At 41.1% G+C, this 25,550-nt stretch overlaps 1 protein-coding gene across 1 annotated transcript in view; it reads right to left on the bottom strand.

Annotated features, from left to right (window-relative positions):
* The window catches only part of LOC124121169 (conoCAP-like), a 43,470-nt gene that overhangs the window by 12,699 nt on the left and 5,221 nt on the right, over nt 1–25,550 (bottom strand). The window contains exon 2 of the mRNA XM_046484156.2: nt 152–299. Within this exon, the coding sequence (XP_046340112.2) occupies nt 152–241 (90 nt within the window). The 5' untranslated portion in view covers nt 242–299. The remainder of the gene's footprint in view (nt 1–151; nt 300–25,550) is intronic.

Genomic DNA, 25,550 nt, shown 5'->3' with positions numbered 1-25,550 from the left:
TGACGAAGTGTTACCTTACGGAAACTTTCAATTTTGTTGTAAGATAAACCATTTCCATAATCAAACGAAATCTCTGAGTAAAGTCTGTACGGTTCCGACTGAATATAGAGTTGTAAGAAATAGAAGATGTAATGCTTTGAGGAGAAGCTACCTGTGGCACATAGTCTTCCTCCAGGTCGTCTGACGCGCTGACAGCTAACAGCGGGAGAAGCAGAAGACAGAGCAGACGACACGATGGCATTTTGTAGAAAACTGCGTGGCACTTCTTCCTGTCCTCAAACACGATCCGGCGAGAGATACTGAAATGGCCATTAAAATAGAGGCTGTTAATGTAAGCTAGCTTCAACCTGAGAACGGAATTGAATCAGATCGGACCAAAATGAAATTAAAGACTACGAGCTTGCTTGGAGGTAATTGACGGCGTACAGACAGTGAGGGACACTGTCATGGTGTCCTCATCCTACTTGCTGACTAAATTCGATGTGATAACACTCCGACAAGTGTCAGCTCCAGACACAGCCGTATAAACTGTGGGCAGTCGAAGAAGTCGTAACAACAGACAACGACGTCGTCACTCCGTCAGCCTGACTGGGGGAATACCTTCACAATTTATCAAATTAACTCAACTGTCCACTTGTCTTAGTTTGGTGCGACCAAGGTACCCAGTTTGTCGAGGATATTCTGTATATTGACTTAAGGACCCTCCCAGGCTTTCATATGTTGAAAACTGATTAGCACAGCGCCAGCGCACATCAGCGTCAAAACCACCTCAACATACACGCGGCTAAAAACTTTTTTTGTGAGCTGCAACTATTGATTAAATCTCTTAATCAATCCAGCTAGGTGTCGTTGCTTCATTGAAGGTATCAATTATGCAAGTCAATTATGCAAGGAAATCGCACTGTCTACCTCTTCTCAGTTTCTACTGTTTTCGTTTAGTTTCTTTGGCGTTTCTGTTTTCTTTTAAATTTTGTACAGCATTTCATATTTATTTTATGTATTTATCAATTACAGACACTACTGGGTTATTTTAGAAAGTCACTTACGGATAATTATAGTGAAAGTGTGGGTAGGGTTTTAAGCTGTTTTAGCAATATTCCACCAATATAACGAAATGGGCTTCACACATTGTACCCATGTTGGGAATTGATCCGGGTCTTCGGCATGAGTAGTTAGAGCGTTAACCATCTAGGCTACCCTTGCTTTGTTGGCAACGGTTCATCTAACTGTGCAGTTTCAGCATATGATAAAAGTGATATAGCAGGAGTATAAAATATACGATAAAGGTAAAATAACAGGAGTATATAATATATGAGCAATGAACAATAACCAAACGTTTAAGGCAGGCATTTCGCTTTACACTCAAACGTCGCTGGTTCTACCCCACCACTGTCAACCCGGCTCCAACCAACCCCCACAAAAACCCACAAAAACAAAAACAACAACAACAACAACAACAAAAAACACACCCCCCACCCCCCAACCCATACTCATTTCATTGATAACAACCTTCCACGTCGTCACTTGGCACTTAATGTATAGTTTGTATTCGACGTGCAGCTGGAAAAATAGCCCTGGGCCCTATAAAAAGATATGCCTGATGTTTATCAATCCATGTTTTAAAGATTTAAGAGGAAGTACACTTAGCACAACGTAGCATCATGAGCGCGATCTTAATGTTTTTGTGGTTGATCGTATCCCCTTTTTAAAAGGGAAATGGACCTTTTTGTCAAAGGACATGATAAATATTGCTATTGTCGTGACGTTTTTAATTTAAATCAAGATAAAACAGTTATTTCGCGACAATTATTTTCAAATCTATCTACACTATATTGGATATATATCTTCCACTTTTGCAAATTGTTCGTCAGCTTTCCCCATTAAACCCTCCTGGTAAATCTTGTTTTAAACTTTCACTGATGCAGTAAAAGCCTCATGAACGTGTTTCTTTGAACTTTATAACACGCAGTAAAAGTCAAGTGTGTTTCTTTCAACAAATTAACGATTAGAAAAGGATATGTATTTGGCACAAAATAACTTACAATTTGGCGATGGGTGAGTTAGTGATATAATGTTTAGAATCACGTTTAAAGGTCCCCAGACAAATGAAGATCCGGGTTAGAATAGGTCTTCAGCAACCCATGCTTGCCGTAAAAGGCGACTATGCTTGTCGTAAGAGGCGGCTAACGGGATCGGGTGGTCAGGCTTGCTGACTTGGTTGATGCATGTCATCATCCCAATTGCGTGGATCGAAGCTCATGATGTAAATCACTGGATTGTCTGGTCCAGACTCGATTATTTACAGACCGCCGTTACATAGCTTGAATATTGCTGAGTGCGACGTTAAAGAACAAATTCACTCACTTTAAGGTCCCCAGGGTATATCATACATGTGGCAAATAAATCATACTTCCTTCTATACATACCATCCAAGGCGACATCATCTCCGTAACAAGTAAACAATCATACCATGATATAACATCACATGTGCCTTTTGTACGTGGATATGATATCTCAATACCAGTATATACATTATATGTCTAACAACGACATAACATGATATAACATGTCCCTTGAGTGCAACTAACGTACTCCCAAATAGCTCGCACCTGCGTTGTTTTCATCATTTTAAACATATTGCTAATTAACTTACACCAAAGAGTATTGACTATCAGAGATGAAGTGGAGGTAGTTGCAATGATGGATTTTCTTACTGATATAGTTCTTAAATAATTGTTCGATAGTGGGGCCCTATTTAAAGGCTTCATTGTATTTGAATTGTATGCAATTATTTATCCTACTGACACACTGGGGATGACAGGTGCATGTATAAAGCCAGACGGTTGGTGCATGTTCTGTTAACTGATGTTATTGTTGCAGATCCATCCAAACGTTTTGTAAAAGCCAGACGAATGTAAGCCTAATTCATTAGCTTTTCAAAATGATAGTTAGTATTCCTTTGTGCCTCAGATTGTGGTCTTAAACATTGGATGTCTCGTGTACCAGTTGATACCTCGGTATCCGGGCCTCATCACCCACGGCATTGAACATCGAAGCAAGACTTGGTTTCTCAAGAACAGGTGATGATTAAGGAAAGAGATGTAAAAAGGATTTACAATTTCCTTGACAGTGTCTCAAATGTTTCTGTATAAAAAAGAAACAGTGACGAGAGGCAGTTTTCTCTTCGTGGTTCTGACCACAACAAACAACATGCGCACGTGTGATTACCATAGCAATACCTTCATTTTCGTAGTAGTAATTAAGTAATACCAGACGTGTGGTATTATAAGTAAAAGTAGCAGCCGTGTCACGGGAACAGTCATCGGTTAGTGCTGATTATGGAATAGTTCCTGCAAATCCAGGTTTGAAAATCGAAGGATAATTGTAAAATTAGATTCTGGAACATCTTGAAGGACCCTTCTTCCAAGTGTGTCAAATATGACATTTTTACGATCCCAGAGTGTTCCAACTTCAAATTCCGTTCGGTTTTTAGTCCTGTACGGGTTGTCAATCGTTTAATGTTCCTAGAAATATCCCCATCCTGCACAATTGAATGAAAAAAAATACAGAATGAAGAAAATAAATCTTCAGATGTCAGAGAATCGTTCGACATCCACGTGGTCGTCTTGAAAGGAGAATAGAGTCTGGGCCTAAAACGCTTATTAATATGATGTTTTTTACAAACGATGAGCGACGGTCTTGTTTTTTGTATTCACGGTTTTACAACACCTTTTATGTCAGCATTACACAATATATACTGAACAAATCTATTTTGGGATCGTGAATATTTTTCAGGATATATTTATCAGTTGTTTTCACAGCAGAAGAATATCTCTCAAAGTATTGATGTTCCGTTTTTCAGCAAATGCGAAACGTCAACGCCAGAGAATAATCACTCTTGTCCAGAGCATCTTTTTTAAAAAAGATTCCACTGGTCGTAAAAAGTAAAACAGCGGTGAAAATTATATGCATGGATCACTGAAACTCAGGTGTTCTTTGAAACTTAACTAAACATCAACATTTCTACTGTACTAAACATCAACATTTCTACTTACTAAACATCAACATTTCTACTGTACTAAACATCAACATTTCTACTTACTAAACATCAACATTTCTACTGTACTAAACATCAACATTTCTACTTACTAAACATCAACATTTCTACTGTACTAAACATCAACATTTCTACTCTACCAAACATCAACATTTCTACTGTACTAAACATCAACATTTCTACTCTACCAAACATCAACATTTCTACTTACTTAACATCAACATTTCTACTGTACTAAACATCAACATTTCTACTGTACAAATCCATAACATCAACTTTTCTAATCTACCGTACAACTTAAAAAAATAAACATTTCTTTTCGATATCTGATTGGATGCTCTAACTGCCCCCTTCATCAAATGTTGTAATTGTTGATTTATACATCTCTCTCACTGAAGTAAAAATAACATTTCTTAGGAGGCAATTACCGCAAATAGACGAATCGTCTTTGAATTGCTTATAACAAAGAACGGTCAGGTATTTCGCGTCAAATAATACCTACGGATTTACCCAGTGAGCCTCCAAAATTGTTACAGGATGTAGGGTATCTCATCTATTGACACGTGACATAGTTAACCAATCAGATAAAGAGAGTTTTCATAACGAGGTTACTGATGGAGCCCAGGGCTTCCACTGCGCGCCCACTGAAGCTCAGCCATTGTGCCGGATTTGCACATAACCCTTCATAGAACCATTAGTACTAATGTACCCCCTAACGTCGTTAGCGGTGTTCAATGTCTATAAATGCCAAGCTTACACCAACATTCCGACAGGAAGGTTTTTTGCACTCTGTCGGTGATTTAGGAATAGATCATCGCTAGCTTAAGGCGGCACCCGTCTACACCGTCTGAGACCAAAACACAACCCAAGGGATTTATTTTACTTTCATTTTAATCTTTTTTTGCTTGGAAATAAATTAGATCGATTAAATAAACAGAGTCAAATGACTTGAAGGTCTTCAACAGAGAAAGGGCATTATAAAGTATCCAATGCTTCAAGACGTTTTACGATTCTAAAGGTGATTATTGCTAAATTCGTTCACCATTTCACTTCGGTGTTAAACTAGCACTGAGTACTCAACCACCGCCTCCGAGAAGACACAGGTGCAGCCCACCTGCCCACGACACGATCTATAATTACTGTATGAAACTGGCTTCAAATAAGGTTACATTTTATATACTTATCAATATAACACAGGCTTAAAACAAGTACTATACATACAACAACCAATACACTGTCAAAATAATATTTTGTTCTTACAAGGACAAAAGAATGTCCTAACAGTCAAGGAATTTAGACACGTGCAGGATCCAATGCAGTGTAGCATACAAAACATAATCCTAAACACGTTACTTGTACGATGATTTAAACGCGTTTAGAAGCCTGAATATGTTCAGATCCTACACATGTTTAGAAAAGTTTAACATGTTAAAGGATCGAAACGTATTAATTATCTTAACGTGTTTGGAACGAAAAAAATTCAGGATTATTGATTCTTGATTGGCAATGTATTGGTGCTGTTGCGCTGTGATGATGTGGAAGGTAGTCGTCAGTATCAGCATCACAACATGGTAGCATCAACACAGGGAGTCAAGTCCATACGTGTCAGTGAAAACAAACATACGGGCTTCAGACAAGGCTAATAGTTATTATATATAAGATAACTACGCGATAAATCGCAGAGAACAATTAAGAACGAAGCGTGGTTTATTTCACGATAAAACATTGTTCTATCATGATGTCATTTCTGGAGATTCAAACATGCGCTCGCAACTTTATGACGTCGTAAATTGGAAGACGTTATATTTGAGAGGGAATTGTCAAGTTAGTTGCTCCCCATAGATGAAGCTGGGCTGTGCAGATAAACGCAATGGCCGAACGATCGCATTCAAAAGTGGGGGATAGGACAATCGGTATTGTGAGAAAAGGTACAGATAGTCGACGTGAAGATTTTGAGAATATTCGGTAACATTTTAGTAACATCCTTAAAGAGGCTGTACATAATACTGATATCTCATATAAGAAATAAACGACTCGTGGTCGTTGTTTATCGTACAATAAAACACTGCAGGGAGAACAAACCAGTCTGGGCTGCGCCCCTCATGGTTTACTCTCCCTGCAGTGTTTCATTGTATTATCAACAACTCCCACCGTCGTATAGTTCTTAAATAAAACACACAGATAATTACCAAGGAGTATAAATTTACATATACACTTGTCTAAAAGTTATCGCCACCATATTCATAGTCTCTTGATTTCACGTGTGGATATCAGAAATACGAAATATGATGATGTATGACTGAATTAGGCTTCCATAGTTTCATGAACCCAAATTTGTCCAGATACCACAAGGAAAGCGTGCGTTACGTGTTGCTGCAGTTCCCCTACCCTATAAATATCGAAATTCAAGTTTCAGACACGTGGTTGCATTTTGCTCCTGTGTGAGATTCCCCTTCCAATAGAGGTTGAAAATCAGCCGTGGTGAGGAGAAAGTTAACGAACGCTGAAAGATGGCAAGTGATAGGCATGAACAATGCTGGCATGTCATGCAGGGCCATTGCAAGACAAATGTGTCGTCATCACAGTATTATCACTCGTTTGATTGTCAAACATGGTCAAACCAATGATGTCAATGACAGGCATATGTCTGGTAGGGCAAGAAAGACCTCTAAAAGAGAGGATAGACGTCTTTTCAGGATAATCAGAAGAAATCCATTTGCCACTTCAACAGATTTAAGACTGAAATGGATTACCCATCAGAGACTCTCGACGATGACCGTAAGGCGTCGCCTCAGAGCGGCTGGTTATAACCCCAGAAGACCAGTAAAACGTCCTCAACTGACTGAGAGGGACATGCGGAATCGTCTGATATGGTGTCGTGCCCGTAGTCGATGGAACTTGGCCAACTGGAGAAGGATCCATTGGTCTGACGAGTGTCGAATGCTGCTAAGAAGTGTTGATGGTCGAATACGTGTTTGGAGGCAACGTAACACTCGTTTTGCACCAAGTAACATCCAGAAGACCTTAGCATGTGGCGGGGGGTCTATCATGATATGGGGTTGTGTTTCCTTCGGCTGCAAACTTCCGCTGGTGACAATTCGTTGAAACCTGAATGGCCAACAATACCAAGATGCCGTTCTTCGTCCAGTGGGAGTCCCTCATTTTGACAACCATCCTCTTCAGACAAGACCTGTTTACATGGGCGACAATGCTAGACCACACAGATCTCGGACAGTTTTGGCTTATTTGCGTCAAGAAGCTATTGCCACTCTTCCTTGGCCGGCCTGTAGTCCGGATCTTAATCCGATTGAGCATCTCTGGGACATTCTTGGCCGGAAAATCAGACATCGTGATCCCCAGTTCAAAATCTCGCTTGACTTGAAGCCGCACTGCATGAAGAATGGATCCGTTTGCCTCAGAGAAGCATTCAACGACTTGTAATGAGTATGAGGCGTAGGGTGGAAGCTGTGGTCAATGTCTGTGGATCATACACACGTTACTGACGTTTCTGTCTTGCAATAGACTCTGCACTCCCTAGGGTGTCTATGTGACACCTGATATGGTCTGCTGATATCATGACAGTTACATGACAAAAAAAGTTTTTCAATGTTTTCTTATCCTTCAGTTTCTGGTCTTCGGTAAAATTCCTTTCTGCTCATATTCTTTTGGAACACAAGATAAACTTGCTTTGGGACAACTTTTGCATCACATGAGGTTTACATATACGGCTTATAACAATCGAGCATCTCGTTATAATAGTCATCATTAATTGCCAAAAGTAACAGCTCACAAATATGGTGGGTGGCGCTTAACTTTTGTGCATGTGTATATTAGCGAAGTAGCATTTCTTCTTTCCGGTTTTACCTTATTTTTTATAAAAGTGTATTTGTTTGTATTTTCTTATTGTTTAGTTCAACATGATCCGTTTGTGTAGTTGTCTCACAGCTACTCAAAATATTATAACCCATATTTGCATACTTCATTGCCATCGAGATATAAACATGTAAGCGGTTTGTTTTCTTTGTATTGAGGGACGGTCGGGTAGCCTAGTGGTTAAAGCGTTCGCTCGTCACGCCGAAACCCCGGTTCGATTCCCGACATGGGCACAATGTGTGAAGCCCATTTCTGGTGTCCCCCGCTGTGATATTGCTGGAATATTGCTAAAAGCGGCGTAAAACCATACGCACACACTGTGTAATGAACTACCTGCAACAGAAGTGTCTCATTCTTCAGCACACTCAAATCACTGGTCGAGGCACTGTGTCAGATCTCACTGTCACCCAGCCTTGAGTAATCAAGACCTGGACGGCACACTATGTACATGGCCGCATGGCTTGCACCCCCGTGGTGTCTCTACTGGCAGCGAGTGCTGTAAGTGTGTTATCACATCCTGATCATGGTGTCACGTCTAATCACTATGGAGCAGTACTGGACGTTAGTGTAATATTGATCACGGAGGACCACGTACGGGGCTCCACATACACCACTTACATCATTTTCGGCATTAACAACAGGAATACTACAGGTCATTGCTAAGTCACAGAGTGAGTGAGTGGATATAAATTGTCAATGCAAGAGAATAACCAGTTGAGACGTTCTACCGAAACAAATTCCACTCGGCGTGAAGGGCAAATAACTGTGGAAATGGCATGAATGGACCACTGAAAATCAGTGATGACACCAGGTGTTCGCGAAAACTGTAAGCATGTCCTTCCCTACCATTAGCATCCGCCATTCATACAATTTCTATAAAAAAAGTAAGTATTTAATGCCTGACGCAGCACAGCAGTACTGATGCCATGCGACGTCAGGTTGTAAACAAACCAGACAATCCAGTGATCAATGAACCAGAAAATCCAGTGACACGAGAGTACCATTACTGAGTCATAAAGTTCCCCAGCTCTCCCACCACCTTCACTCATAGGAGTAAGTGAGTGAGTTGGGTTTAACGCCGCTTTTAACAGTATTACAGTTATATCACGGCGTGTCAGCTTAATGTGGGAGGAAAGCCCGAAGTGATGCAGGTCTTAGACGTTTACCACTTCGGTGAAACCCACGAGCACGGGTATGGTGCTGACAAACCTAGAAACATAATCGGGGCGAACCGGGATTCGAATCCACAATCATAGGTTTCTGGCGTGCCTAAGGGACGTAACTCTGCACAGCGAATCGTGGCGCCTAAGACGACTGGGCCACCCGTGCCCCCTCACTCATATGAAGATTTCACTACAACGGAGGCCCCAATATGACCGTATTTAGTTCCTATTGCTGTACAATCAACAACTGCCTCACTGCAGGGTGCGTCTATATGTTGTGCGAGACTTCATATTCAGGCGTCTCCCACACAATACTCTAGGTCTGTTAGCTCAAACTGTACGATGTGTATCCAAATAGCAGTCAATGTCTCAGTTCCATTGTGTTACAGTGTCTGGAGTGATTGAGTGAGGGTTTACATCGCTTTTTGCAATATTATTCTAGCAATATCACGGTGGGGGACACCAGAAATGGGCTTTACACATTGTACCCATGTCGGGAATCGAACCCGGGTCTTCGGCGTGACGAGCGAACGCTTTAATAACTAGGCTACCCGACCGCCCCTACAGTGTCTGGAACAAGACAGAACATACATAACTCTCCATCACACAGTATTCGGTCTAAACTATGCATTCCCAAATACATTTTCACTCTAAGATGTGACTGTCATTGAAATATATCAACAGTCGTTGTATTTGAATTATGTCTGTCTCTCTATCTGTCTGTATCTGTCTGTCTGTCTAAAGATAGATAGATATATCCCCTCTCAGTAAATTTTACTGCCAACAAAAAACAAAAAAACTACTTGGACACATACTGCTGGATATACTCCACGGCTAACGGTTAATGTTGATCGAAACAGTCAGAAAGATATATCAGCAGGTGTTGTAATGCTTCGTCTCTGTGATCCAAAGATATATAAAAATTCCCATTTTTACAGAAATGTTTCTATTTTTGGCTTTATCTCATCAAGATAGGAATCATTATTGATGATCCTTCTTCAAGAAGACCCTTTTACCAAAACTTATGTATACCACATTCCATCATGCTGATGTATGTTCATATCTTATGTATGATATATGTTTTTCCCGTAATGACGTCATACACATTAGGCTTGACGTCACGCATCCATTATTTCAGCTTATCAATATGGCCATATCAAACGTCTTGTCTAAAAGAAGACTGAAACTTTAGTAAACTTTCTAAATGTACATTTATCATTGCTATTTTTGGGAAAACGATACCAGCTTGTGATTTTATCATGCTTACTGTTTTTTACTCTAGTGAGGAATTGTATATGTCTTTCGTTTGCGAGTTGTTCATTTGTATCGTTTTGTATATTGAATTCTTTATATGTATGTGAATAATGGCCTTTATTTGTAACATTCATACTTTATTTCAACTTTGTATTTTGTTGCCGAATGGCTACCCATTATTTTATACATCATAACTGTCTAATGGTGACAGGTCATGTACTGACATAACATACCCTATATCTGGATAGTGCACATGGGTAATCACTGTACACGACAGTAGGAGACAAGTGGTTTCATATCTTACAAGTTGGTTTATCATATGAAAGAAAGGGGCAACGGGCTACCTTGAGTTTAAAGCGTTGACCTGTCATGCTGAACACCGGGTTCGATTCCCTTCAAAAGCACACTATGTGAAGCCATTTCTTGATATCAACCGAATATATATTTCCGGGATAATGATCAGAACACGCACGCACGCACGCACACACACACACACACACACACACACACACACACGCACACACACACGCCGACGTTCCGGTATTTGATCTTGATTTGATCTTCCATAACACACAGGAAGAGGTTCAGTATACCAACAATGTATTATCACAATGGCCTTACTATAACCACTGTTCCGCTCTGTCAAACACAACCCATTCGTGTATGCAAGATCATCCATTAAATACGAACTTATCCTTTATTCTACCAGTAAGACTCAACGTTTCAAGATCGGCGCGCTGGTACAACTGAACGAAAAAAACGTGTAATGAAAGCCCACAACACTGCTGACGTAGTACACAAACTTATTAACGTAATGCATACACTATTGTTGTCGTAATCAGACACTATTTGCTGACGTCCTGTGTAACGATGGGGAGGGAAGAACATCGACGAGGAGGTCCTGATTGGGTTCTGTTATCCATTGCGAGGACAAGTTCTTGACAGGGTAATAATTAACAACCATGTACAAATATTGACCCATCGCGATAAACGAATCAGAGCTGTCTCCAATAAGCTTTAGACCAGCAGTGGCAACATCAGGCAATGGCAACGTCAACGTCGCGTGGATTACGTTGTGAGGCTTGACGACGTACGACTATGACTTGCGGAGACGCGACACACACACATATCACTGTGACTTGCTTAGACACGATGCTCATGCTCTATTACCGTGACTGGATGACACAAGTCACACATGCTCTATTACCGTGACTGGATGGCACAAGTCACACATGCTCTATGACCGTGACTGGATGACACAAGTCACACATGCTCTATGACCGTGACTGAATGACACAAGTCACACATGATCTATAACAGTGACTGAATGACACAAGTCACACATGATCTATTACAGTGACTGAATGACACAAGTCACACATGATCTATTACAGTGACTGGATGACACAAGTCACACATGATCTATTACAGTGACTGAATGACACAAGTCACACATAATCTATTACAGTGACTGAATGACACAAGTCACACATGCTCTATTACCGTCACGGGATGACAAAAGCCACACATGCTCTATTACCGTCACGGGATGACATAAGTCACACATGCTCTATTGCCTTCACGGGATGACATAAGTCACACATGCTCTATTACCGTCACGGGATGACACAAGCCACACATGATCTATTACCATCACGGGATGACATAAGTCACACATGCTCTATTGCCTTCACGGGATGACATAAGTCACACATGCTCTATTGCCGTCACGGGATGACATAAGTCACACATGCTCTATTACCGTCACGGGATGACATAAGTCACACATGCTCTATTACCGTCACGGGATGACATAAGTCACACATGCTCTATTACCGTCACGGGATGACATAAGTCACACATGCTCTATTACCGTCACGGGATGACATAAGTCACACATGCTCTATTACCGTCACGGGATGACATAAGTCACACATGCTCTATTACCGTCACGGGCTGACATAAGTCACACATGCTCTATTACCGTCACGGGATGACATAAGTCACACATGCTCTATTGCCTTCACGGGATGACATAAGTCACACATGCTCTATTACCGTCACGGGATGACATAAGTCACACATGCTCTATTACCGTCACGGGATGACATAAGTCACACATGCTCTATTACCGTCACGGGATGACATAAGTCACACATGCTCTATTACCGTCACGGGATGACACAAGTCACACATGATCTATTACAGTGACTGAATGACACAAGTCACACAAGCTCTATGCCAGTGACTGGATGACACAAGTCACACATGCTCTATGCCAGTGCCTGGATGACACAAGTCACACATGATCTATTACCGTGGCTGGATGACAAGCCACACACGCTTTGTGTCCCTGAGACAGCGCGCTAACTATCGGGCCGGTGTTTGAAGTCCTTGATATGACAATGCCACACACAACGTAGACAACCTTATGTCACTTCATGAAGGAGTAAGTATATACTCTGAAACGTTGTGTTCCTCATAATAAAGAAGTTGACATCCATAAATTCTCTTCCTTATGTCACTTAATGAAAGAGTAAAGTATAAACGGTGTGTTCCTCATAATAAAGAAGTTGACATCCATAAATTCTCTTCCTTATGTCACTTAATGAAGGAGTAAAGTATAAACGGTGTGTTCCTCATAATAAAGAAGTTTACATCCATAAATTCTCTTCCTTGTGTCACTTAATGAAGGAGTAAAGTATAAACGGTGTGTTCCTCATAATAAAGAAGTTGACATCCATAAATTCTCTTCCTTATGTCACTTCATGAAGGAGTAAGTATATACTCTGAAACGTTGTGTTCCTCATTATAAAGAAGTTGACATCCATAAATTCTCTTCCTTATGTCACTTCATGAAGGAGTAAGTATATACTCTGAAACGTTGTGTTCCTCATAGTAAAGAAGTTGACATCCATAAATTCTCTTCCTTATGTCACTTGATGAAGGAGTAAGTATATACTCTGAAACGTTGTGTTCCTCATAATAAAGAAGTTGACATCCATAAATTCTCTTCCTTATGTCACTTCATGAAGGAGTAAGCATATACTCTGAAACGTTGTGTTCCTCATAATAAAGAAGTTGACATCCATAAATTCTCTTCCTTGTGCCACCTGATGAAGAAGTAAGTGTACACTCCGAAACGGTGTGTTCCTCATAATAAACAAGTTGACATCCATAAATTATCTTCCTTATGTGTATCACTTCTAAATGCCTTTCAAAGGCTTGACGGAAATGTGTTCTTAAATACATTACCCAAACTTGATGACAACTCATTGCGCTGACAAGCATGCAATACTGTTAAAGATAGCAATAAATGAGACCTGACACTGATCACCACAGAAACACGTTGAATCTCTAATTATGACTATTCTGTAGAAATTGTATTTATTATATTAAATTTTATTTTGCCAAATTAAATACATTTAGGCGCAATATGAATTTTCATATTTTAGAGTTGCCCTGAACTTTGATAATAAAAGTGGAGTGTTTCTGCCATGCTGGGGAATATTATTTCACACTCCTATTGTCGAAGGAAAAATGATTCACGGGATTCACAGCAAATGTGTCATGCTGATTGTGTTCGTTATCATTTGTATCAGTTAGCGTGAATTGTATTTGTTCGTGACACTTTCATTTCAGCGATATAACGACGTGCTAGTTTAATGGGGGAGGAAAGTCCACGATAAACGTGAACCACTCTAACTGGATGCAATTCACGAGTATCCATCTGATGCTGACAAACCTAGGATCATAATGGAAGCAAATACTAGTACAACAGACACAGCTAATAAGCGCAACAGTGCACAGCGTGCTATGACGACTGGATTCCCCGATTGACCTTATGAAACAGCTAAATGAATAGTGATGAATGATACTAATGTATTATTCATAATCAGTCGTAAACGCAGTAGCATCAACATAAACAAAACGATAAAAAACACATTAAAACTGGGTCAATGTACTTTAATATCACGTTTCTTTTGTTTTTATTTTGTTTGTTGTTTAACGCCGCACTCAGCAATATTCAAGCAATATGACGGCGGTCTGTAAATAGCCGAGTCTGGACCACACAATCCAGTGATTGACATCATGAGCATCGATCCATGCAATTGGGATACGATGACATACATCTACAAGGTCAGCGTGTCTGACCACCCGATCCCGTTGGTCGCCTCTTACGACAAGCATAGTCGCTTTTTACGACAAGCATTGGTTGCTCAAGACCTATTGTACCCCGAAACTTCACGGGTCACATCAAGTACGCATTGCACCTGAAAGATATTGCGTGTAAATGTTCAAGCTGTCTAATCTATTTACAGTCGTCTGGCTACTTATAGAAATAACACCTGGTGTTCAAGATATTAGCGTATAACAGTAATTAACACCCCTTTACTGCAGGTAAACCTTATCAAGTCACCACCGTGGCGTATTTATAAATGATAAGATACATTCAATCTTCTAGGTATCTTCCCCCAAGACATGTGCCCCGTGTCTGAGGACGTCCCCCGAGACTTCAAGAAGGAGATCACTTCACTGCAAGTGCTGCCCCTGGTGAACTACAAAGCCAACTAGAACGTAACCTAACAGCCGGTAACAACGATCTTGCGTGACACATTGAAATCATTGCAAGACGCCTGTCAGAAACCGTCAACGAAGGACTGTAATACAATAGCAATTATGCTGCACGCCCCAATAAAAATATTAATATGTTATATTAGTGCTGAGAAAGTTGAACCTCTTTCATCTTACAATAATGGTATAGATAAAGATCGATACGATTTGACAAGGGTCGAAATAACAACTCGTGTATCCAGCCATCGTGAAACCTTAAACGTATACACAACAGATACTCGATTAGTAGAGATCTGCCCTGTGTGCTTATAGCAACACTCTACTCGGCTATATGCAAAGTTAGTCCGGACTAATGCCGATTTATAGTGCTAGCCCACTGAGATACCATGCCGCAGTTTAACATGAATACCCCACTCAGACACAGTATACTGACTCCGAGCCGACCATTCCTTGTTTTAGCCCCTTAATGCCGAGCGCCAGGCAGGGTAACAACAAGTACCATCTTTTAACGTCTTTTGGTATGACACGGCCGGGGATCGAACCCCGGACCTTCCGCTCTCCGGGCGGACGCTCTACCGCTAGACCACGGAGGTCTAAATCATGTATGGAGAACAATCATGACGGTGAGCGTGCATCCGTGTGTGTGCGTATGCGTGTGTGCGCGTGGGTGTATGTATGCATACCTCTCGGTCCAGTTATATGCAAACTGAATATATTTGCATAGCATTGATGACGAATCTCATCTGAAATTATTTTAGACATATTTCTGAAAAAGACGTTCATGCTGTCAACCACTGGTTTGTCTCGATTTTTGACAGGCCGCCGTATCAGAGCTGGAATATTGCTGAGTGCGGCGTAAAAGCAAATTACAAAACAAACAAAACCTGTCGGGTATGCTCCCAACTATCCTACCAGCTCACAATCTCCGATTTACATCTTATAAATCACCCTTTGAGCCCTACGCCACGCTACGCCACGCCACGCCACGCCACGCCACGCCACGCCACGGACGTGGAATGTTCCTATCACCTATAATATCTCTGGAACGATATCCGACAAATAAAAATGAACTTATAAAAATGAATACCTCACCTAGTTCACGTTATGTCTGGAAAATATATCATTGAGATACGCCGGATGCACATGGAAACATATATGCGAAAATGAGATACATTAACAATTAAAATACATTTATTGTGTTTCATTCATGTGAAATATTGATGTATACCGTAATGCATTTTTGTGCATATTAACCTTTTTATAATTGATCCTATCCTCCGCGGATCAGCCGTATAAGGTCAGGGTAGAAAACACCATCCACAGCACTGGGTTCTCAAAAGTTGGGTTTTGAATGTTTTGTGACGTATATGAATGGTTGACATTTGGCAATTTGGTGCACTATTTCATCCTCAACATGTCAGTGTCATTTGTTGGATGGGGCGCTAGTGAAGCCTACTGTGAAGTGTTCGCTCGTAATGCAGAAGGCGTTCGATTCCCAACATTGCCAGAGTGAGTCAAACCGGTTGATGATGCTGGACTATGATGATGATGCCACAAAGAGTGAAACATAGTCACTCACTCACTCATTAACTCACTCACTCAGCCACCCACATACTCACTAATTCACTGAGTATGAGATTGGTGCACGTCTGAGTTATTATAACACATGGAACATTATTAATATAAGTTTTGAGACTGAGCCCCGTGACCCCCGTACAGTGAGTGAGCGAGTTGGGTTTCACCCCGCTTTTAACAGTATTCCAGTTATATCACGGCGTGTCAGCTTAGTGTGGGAGGAAAGCCCGAAGTGTTGCAGGTATCAGACGTTTACTTCTTCGGTGAAACCCACGAGCACGGGTATGGTGCTGACAAACCTAGAAACATAATCGGGGCGAACCGGGATTCGAACCAACAATCATAGGTTTCTGGCTTGCCCAAGGGACGCAACTCTGCACAGCGAATCGCGGCGCCTTAGACGACTGGGCCACCCGTGCCCCCTGTCATGACCAAGATTCAAAGGAATGTAGATCTCTATAACAGATAACACAATAGTGCAATTGTGTTAAGGTTCTTGACGAGGACATGCTTCTCCAGGCGTGTGGTTACAGGTTTTCATCGCAAAGTCTTTCAAATTGTAATTTCAGATCAATTCTGTCCCTCAACGATCTTTATGGCCGACGGCGTCATTTCATTTCAATTGAAATGTGTGTTCACTATGAATATTTCAAGTAAGACCCTCAAATAAATACTTGTTATTTTGCTTTTACTATGTGTTTTGATGAGGCTCATTGACGACTCGCTGTATATAGGATCAATATCAGAATCGAAGGTGATGAATCTGTTGGATTCCCGGGACACATATTTCTTGTTTTTCTTGCCTTACAACTTTACCGGTGACGGGAAGAGGACATTGTTTTGTATTAACTTACCGTGTAATCGTTCCACTGAGGCTACTCTCTTCCAGTATATAATGGACTGGATATTAAATTTTTAATCCAGAAGAGACTTTGGATAAGATGTTGATCGTAATGGATGATGATGCCTGGTAAAGCGTCACATCGGTGGCAGTTGCTGCATCTCCCTATACATCACATGGTCTGCCCAACAACAATAGTGAAACAGTGGGGGCCACGTCACGGGACAGAAACCGTACAGTGAACGCTCATTGACTGACTTATTGACACAACAACGGCCTCAACGGTAGACATTTGCTTGTGTTTAATTTAAAAATAGACCGTGGCAGTTGTACCATATTTATAGTTTCCGACAAAAGGCATAATTAATTAAGACGCAGTTGGAAGGTCCTATGTCGGATGCAAACCTTAATTCCTTACGAGTTTTCTAACAGTCAATAAGTGGAATTGACAGCATCAATGTCATGGTAAAACGAGATATAATATAAGGAAGATGCAAGTTCAAAGCCGAAGGTTTCCCAATTAAGTTTTCCAAGGTGTTCAAAGGCTTCGTTTAGAAAGTGTCCCAGTCACAAAGAGTAGCATATAATATGTGTATCCACTTCGATGTAATTATTTTGTAACTCTCTAACTGCTGTGATTGTTTGGTGGATTATTGTGATCAGTGTTCTTTTTTCTTCAGACCATCTACTTGCGTCAGACAAGGTTACATCAGTGGGTTCCCAGTAATCTGCTTGCGTCAGACAAGGTTTCATCAGTGGGTTTCCAGTAATCTGCTTGCACCAGACAAGGTTACATCAGTGGGTTTCCAGTAATTTGATTGCACCAGACAAGGTTACGTCAGTTGGTTTCCAGTAGTCTGCTTGCACCAGACAAGGTTACATCAGTTGGTTTTCAGTAATTTGTTTTCACCAGACAAGGTTACATCAGTGGGTTTCCAGTAATCTGCTTGCATCTGACAAGGTGACATCAGTGGGTTTCCAATAATCTGCTTGCATCTGACAAGGTGACATCAGTGGGTTTCCAGTAATCTGCTTGCATCTGACAAGGTTACAACAGTGGGTTTCCAGTAATCTGCTTGCATCTGACAAGGTTACAACAGTGGGTTTCCAGTAATTTGATTGCACCAGACAAGGTTACATCAGTGGGTTTCCAGTAATCTGCTTGCACCAGACAAGGTTACATCGCTGCTTCAAGACACAGTGTTTGTTCTCATCACTGCTCTAAGACACCGTGCTTGTTCTGGTCACTGCTTCAAGACACAGTGTTTGTTCTGGTCACTGCTTCAAGACACAGTGTTTGTTCTGGTCACTGCTTCAAGACACAGTTCTTGTTCTGGTCACTGCTTCAAGACTCAGTGCTTGTTCTGATCACTGCTTCAAGACACGGTGTTTGTTCTCATCGCTGCTTCAAGACACAGTGCTTGTTCTGATCACTGCTTCAAGGCACAGTGTTTATTCTGGTCACTGCTTCAAAACACAGTGTTTGTTCTCATCGCTACTTCAAAACACAGTGTTTGTTCTGATCACTGCTTCAAAACACAGTGTTTGTTCTCATCGCTGCTTCAAAACACAGTGTTTGTTCTGGTCGCTGCTTCAAGACACAGTGTTTGTTCTGGTCACTGCTTCAAAACACAGTGTTTGTTCTCATCGCTGCTTCAAAACACAATGTTTGTTCTCATCGCTGCTTCAAGACCCAGTGTTTGTTCTCATCACTGCTTCAAGACACCGTGCTTGTTCTGGTCACTGCTTCAAGACACAGTGCTTGTTCTCATCACTGCTTCAAGACACAGTGTTTGTTCTCATCGCTGCTTCAAAACACAGTGTTTGTTCTCATCGCTGCTTCAAGACACAGTGTTTGATCTGGTCACTGCTTCAAAACACAGTGCTTGTTCTGATCACTGCTTCAAGACACAGTGTTTGTTCTGGTCACTGCTTCAAGACACTGCTTGTTCTGATCACTGCTTCAAGACACAGTGTTTGTTCCGACCGCTTCTTCAAGACACAGTGTTTGTTCTGGTCACTGCTTCAAGACACACAATGTTCTCTCCGATACAATAACATCTCTAGGCAGAAAGGATTTGGACAAGCAGACTGCTCCTTTAGCCCAGAGGATGAAGACTGACTTCTTTACTTGACTTACTCTACTTGAACCGAGTCAATGTTTCAGCTGGTGCACTGAAGTCCTCGAATTTCATCATAAGCTCAGTGGCATTTACCTATACTGAGTCAACTTCAATAGAAATGTTTGGACATTAAAACTCATCACCTCTGTGTTGCAAAATGAATACATTTCTTAAACTTTCCCCTTTACTTATAAGCAGCAGAATCTCTGCACTTGTACATAGCAGGCGTAGTTTAAAATTAACATTTCGTTTTCATTAGAACCAACAAAATCAGTAAAGATACTATCGTATCACTGGATTTTCTGAACCATCGATCACTGGAGTGTCTGGTTTGTTTACAGTTCGTTGTCGCATGGCAGGAGTACTGCAGCGCGGCATCATGCAATACATTACCGTTTTAAGCAAATTACCGGTAGGGCAGGACATGCTTACTCTTTTCGCAGATATGTACCCTATATACCAAATGCAATCTGTCTGATAATCAAGACTGTGTATTCTCTCGTAATGGCGTTTTATATTTACAAATAATGGCCAGGGTTACCAATAAGGCAAAGTACACACTCCTTTGAATCGTGGTCATAACAGGGGGCACGGGTGGCCCAGTCGTCTAAGGCGCCGCGATTCGCTGTGCAGAGTTGCGTCCCTTGGGCAAGCCAGAAACCTATGATTGTTGGTTCGAATCCCGGTTCGCCCCGATTATGTTTCTAGGTTTGTCAGCACCATGTCAGCACTCACTCACTCACTCACTTGGTCATAACGTTTTAAATGAAATGTCCCTCGAATATAATAAACAATAAGCAATAGTGTCGCTGTGTACAGTGGAGGTGCAATGATTGCATCCGTGTTCTTTCCGAGAGGAATAAAAGATGCGCAACAACTCATGACACATGACAAGCAGAGCGGGACAAATAAAGATGGACGGGAAAGATCTTAGTTAATAGGAATTGATTGTATTTCTACAAAGGGAAACGATGCGCTTTTAATTGGAGAGGAGACAAGCCAGGGTTGTTTAAAAACGACTAAACCCTTTAAACCCACTTAAAGCCACGTCACAAGCTTCCTATCATTCTCAAACCTGTACAAGACAAATGAAAATATTTTTCAGGGAATTAAATTGTGGTGCATCATCATTTAATTTGTGGATACAGATGAGACCAGCTACCAAGGATTACTTTGGTCTTATAGAATCAGGCGGAGGATCAGGAGGGCTCAAAAGTCAGCTTCTATTGCCATTTTCTTTTCTTTCTCATAGCTGTTCCTATTCCGCGCCACTAAATCTGTTATTGAGCATTTTGTTTTAAGCAAACGCTTTATTACTTTGTAATGTTATTTATAAAGTTGCAAAGACCCGAGAAGCACGTGGTACTGGTCTGTGGCCCCGTCGTCAAAGACGTCTCTATGTACTGTTCAGAGTTTCAGAATCCGATTTTCGTGGGTTCCAAGCACAGATTCGCCCTGATTATATTTCTTGTTTTTATAAAAAAAAATCTGAGTTCGTGGATCTCGTGTCTATGACCTGACTACGGTTTGAATTGGGGGCAAATCAAGCTCACTGACGCACTCATCCCAACGTCCTAGGCCCTCAGTCTGACTTGCATTAGAGTTACCAACATGCAAAGAGTGGGTATGGTGCATCTTGAGTGATAGGGTGATTGTCGTTTTATACCAGAGTCACTATTATGAAATCTTTTCTCCGGTGGTCTTTTGGGTACAATGTGTGAAGCCCATTTCTGGTGTCCCCCGCCGTGATATTGCTGGAATATTGCTAAAAGCGACGTTAAACCATACTCACTCACTCACTCACTACGGTGGTCTTTAAAAAATGGAGTCTCAGTCGGGCGATGATCCGCGCCGTATAGGGTGTTTTACACACACGCACACACACACACACACACGCACGCACGAACGCACGCACGCACGCACGCACGCACACACGCACGCACGCACACACACACGCCACACACAGGGGTACCCGAGGTACCCGGAAACCTAATCTTCACCTGACCTTCCAAGGAAGCTGTGCTGGAGTATAAGGACACGACATGAAGACCGTTCCAGACCATTGTCTGTCAGATTATTCAATACAATTCGGCAGAGGGTAGCAAACATTTTATCATAAAATGGGGAGGTTTCTTTGCATGATAAAGCCAACGTATAAAAACGATAACCGTTGGGGTCATATGCATATAGAGATGCACAAATCAAAGGTCCTGAAGAGACTACTTTCACTGTTTCCGAATAAACATGGCGTCGTCCTTGTCATTCGGCGATCGAGGAGAATTTAACATCGGGAATCTGGAGAAACTTGGATAATTGATATCATTAACAAAAGAAAAGTAAAAAAACTGAAATCAGCGTCTAACTGTGACGTGTACATCTGACTGCACTTCATAACGTTATCACAGGACAGGCAGACTCTAAACAAACGTGACGTCTCATAGACTAGGGTTAGAGTAGCTTCCCTTTAAAAAGGACAGTTACTCTAGCTGACAGACCGATTGATTGTCGCGAAAGGCAAGTAAAAACAATTTGTGAAGGCAATGGTTGTTTTGCCTATATGTAGTTACGCCACTATAAGAAACAGGTATCAGTTTGATGTCACTGTCCGACTAACATATCACTTACCTTCTGACGTAATATATATTAATGCGCACATTCCAGGAAAACTTGCAATGTTTCGGTAATGGTTGAGAGAGATAGGAAGAGATTTTAAAGCACAAAATGGAAGAATGACATTATATGATAAAGAGGTTATCACGCTTGTGAATTCCTAATACAGAATATTGACCATCCTCAAACACATATATGATTATATATACCGTTAATATGATGATATCCACAGTAGATAGGATGGTATATACTAAAGATATGTTGATATAATGGTGATGTATTGACATAGACCGTATATATGGTACATGGTGAGGTGAAGTGAGGTGAAATGGGGTATAACGTCGCGTCCAAGATTATTGCACTTATATAGCGACGTGCCTGCACGTGTGTGTGTTTGTAGCTGCTTGTACTAGTGCCATGCCGCAGTTTAACATGAATACCCCACTCAGACACAGTATACTGACTCCGAGTCGACCTGTCCTTGTTTTAGCCCCTTAATGCCGAGCGCCAGACAGGGTAACAACAAGTACCATCCTTTAACGTCTTTTGGTATGACGCGGCCGGGGATCGAACCCCGGACCTTCCGCTCTCCGGACGGACGCTCTACCACCAGACAACGGAGACGGGATATATGGTACATATACATATTACGTTTACTATGACATACAAGTTTATCGTAGATATGATGATATTTGCTAAATATATAATTAAATATACGAAATATACGATGATATATATACCGTACCTATGAGTGAGTGAGGTTTTAAGCCGCTTTTAGCAATATTCCAGCAATATCACGGCAGATGACACCATAAATGGGCTTCACACGTTGTACCCATGTCGGGAATCGAAGCCTGGTCTTCGGCGTGACGAACGAACGCTTTAACAACTAGGCTACCCGACCGCCCCTCGTATCTATGACAAATATCTTAGATGTGATTATATATATCGTAGATATGATGTATACACCGCATATATGATTATATATATATATACCAAAGACGCGATGCTATACAGCGTTGTTGTTGGGATATATACTGTAGATATGATGATATACACTAAAGATATGAACGAGTACTTATCGTTAATTACCATCTCAGATATTTCAGTTACGTCACAGCCCGTCAGCTTGACGTGGGAGGAAAGCCCAAAGTGATGCAGGTCTTACGGATGACAGATCTGAGATCAAATTCGGTGCGGATCTGGTATCAAACCCACTACTGGTTGTTCCTGTGCGGATGTATGGCAAGCACGCCTACTTTTGACCTTTCTTGAAATATAGACATGCTGGTTATGGATAAAACTGAACTTAATGAAAGAAATTCTTTATCACGTTGTCACCATTGCATATAGTTTACACAAGATGTTCTTTATACAGTAAACTTTCATAACAGCTGGAATAACAACTTGTTTGTTTTTTCCAATCTTTACAATGAAAGTAATTTCAGTCACATTATTGTATTCGTTACATCCGACTTCGTTACATCCGGACAATGTTGACATACGATTTCCACAGTTACTACCGCAGTATTCATTGTGATAATTATACTCCCATTGTTGCCAATAGAGCCTAATCTCTTCAAAAAAGTTTCTAGAGTTTCAATTGTTCTTAAATTCTTTCTGAGATTTTTTTCTTTGAGTATCCCTCGCGGGGATATTGTCCACTACACAACAGACCATGATGGGATTTGACTGATGAATCATTTGTTTCAGAGATCACGACACTAGTGCTGGCCTACGTTCGGTAACACAACTGGCATGCTTCGTTAGTTCATTACTAATTTGGTTTTAAGTTTAGAAGCCCTTCACAGATTACTAAGGTTGCTGTTGATATTTGAATTACCATTATTTATTGACTTCGACCTAAGTGGTCTACGCGGTGATATATACCCCCTCCCGACCCCGATACAGACCAGAAAAATATTCCTCAATAATACACAGAGAAGATTGTCAACATAGAAGCCGTTTTAATACAATTATGTTTTTTGTGGATATCTGTGACACGTCTAAACCGAAACCACAATCAAAACCCATCTAATATAGACACTTGATATTTTGCACTCAGGAATTATTCTTGTGATTTATTTCAAACCAATCATTCTACTTTCTAAAGTGTATATGTTTTTCTCTCTCCTCATGATTGCTTGTATATAAATGCTTGGTGAGGGCCTACGTCCTTGCGACCTAATGTCTTTTGCATTATAGATAATGGTCATGATAAAAACAGGTTTAAAAGCTTTGTCAATCATTTGCAGGTTGAAGGGTGCAATTCATTTAAATTTAATGCGATGTTTTTACCAATTTGCTACAACAGCCCGTTTGTTTGATTGGCATTCTGAAGTTAATGAGTTAATAAGAAAACGTACAGCTTTATGGATAACGATTGGTTTATTGCATATAGCGACGTTTCGATGTAGATTCTTACTGTACATCTGGCTTCAGCCAATCATCTTTGAGCAACTTGTTATTTATTATCTGCTGTTGATGTTAATCTGCTCATCACATATATTATGCATATATCCCCCTCATCACTTTGGTTGTCACTCTAGGTTGATAACGACCGCCTCCGTGGTCTTGTGTTAGAGCGTCCGCCCGGAAATAATTTCAGATGAGATTCGTCATCAATGCTATGCAAATATATTCACTTTGCATATAACTGGACCGAGAGGTATGCATACATACACCCACGCGCACACACGCATACGCACACACACGGATGCACGCTCACCGTCATGATTGTTCTCCATACATGATTTAGACCTCCGTGGTCTAGTGGTAGAGCGTCCGCCCGGAGAGCGGAAGGTCCGGGGTTCGATCCCCGGCCGCGTCATACCAAAAGACGTTAAAAGATGGTACTTGTTGTTACCCTGTCTGGCGCTCGGCATTAAGGGGCTAAAACAAGGACTGGTCGGCTCGGAGTCAGTATACTGTGTCTGAGTGGGGTATTCATGTTAAACTGCGGCATGGTATCTCAGTGAGCTAGCACTATAAATCGGCATCAGTCCGGACTAGTACAAGCAGCCACACAAACACACACACGTACATGCACGTCGCTATATAAGTGTAATAATCTTGGACGCGACGTTAAACCCAATTTCACCTCATCTCACCTAGGTTGATAACGGTGTAAGAATCTACATTACTACTTCGCTATTAAAAATGAACCAGAAGTTTTTATCTATGCGTTGTACGTTTTCTTGTTTCCTTTTAGCGACAAAAGGTGCTCAATGACAAATTGACAATATCGAGGAGATATATACGCTGCTGACACATATTTACTGATGAACTACAAAAGGTGGCACTTCGGCTGCTACACGCGTGTATATAACACAGAGACGTCACGCCGCCTTGGTAAGGTAGCAGGTGTGACGTGTGAAGACCTGGCAGTCGATAGTACAAGACTGGATCAAACAAAACCCTTGATAATATGCTACATTCAGTATACACACCTCAAGTGGGAATACACACACACACACACA

Source organism: Haliotis rufescens, unplaced genomic scaffold (genome assembly GCF_023055435.1).
Source record: "Haliotis rufescens isolate VD_foot unplaced genomic scaffold, xgHalRufe1.0.p SCAF_75, whole genome shotgun sequence".
Taxonomy (NCBI): Eukaryota; Metazoa; Mollusca; class Gastropoda; order Lepetellida; family Haliotidae; genus Haliotis; species Haliotis rufescens.
This window is presented reverse-complemented; position numbering and strand designations above follow the sequence as displayed.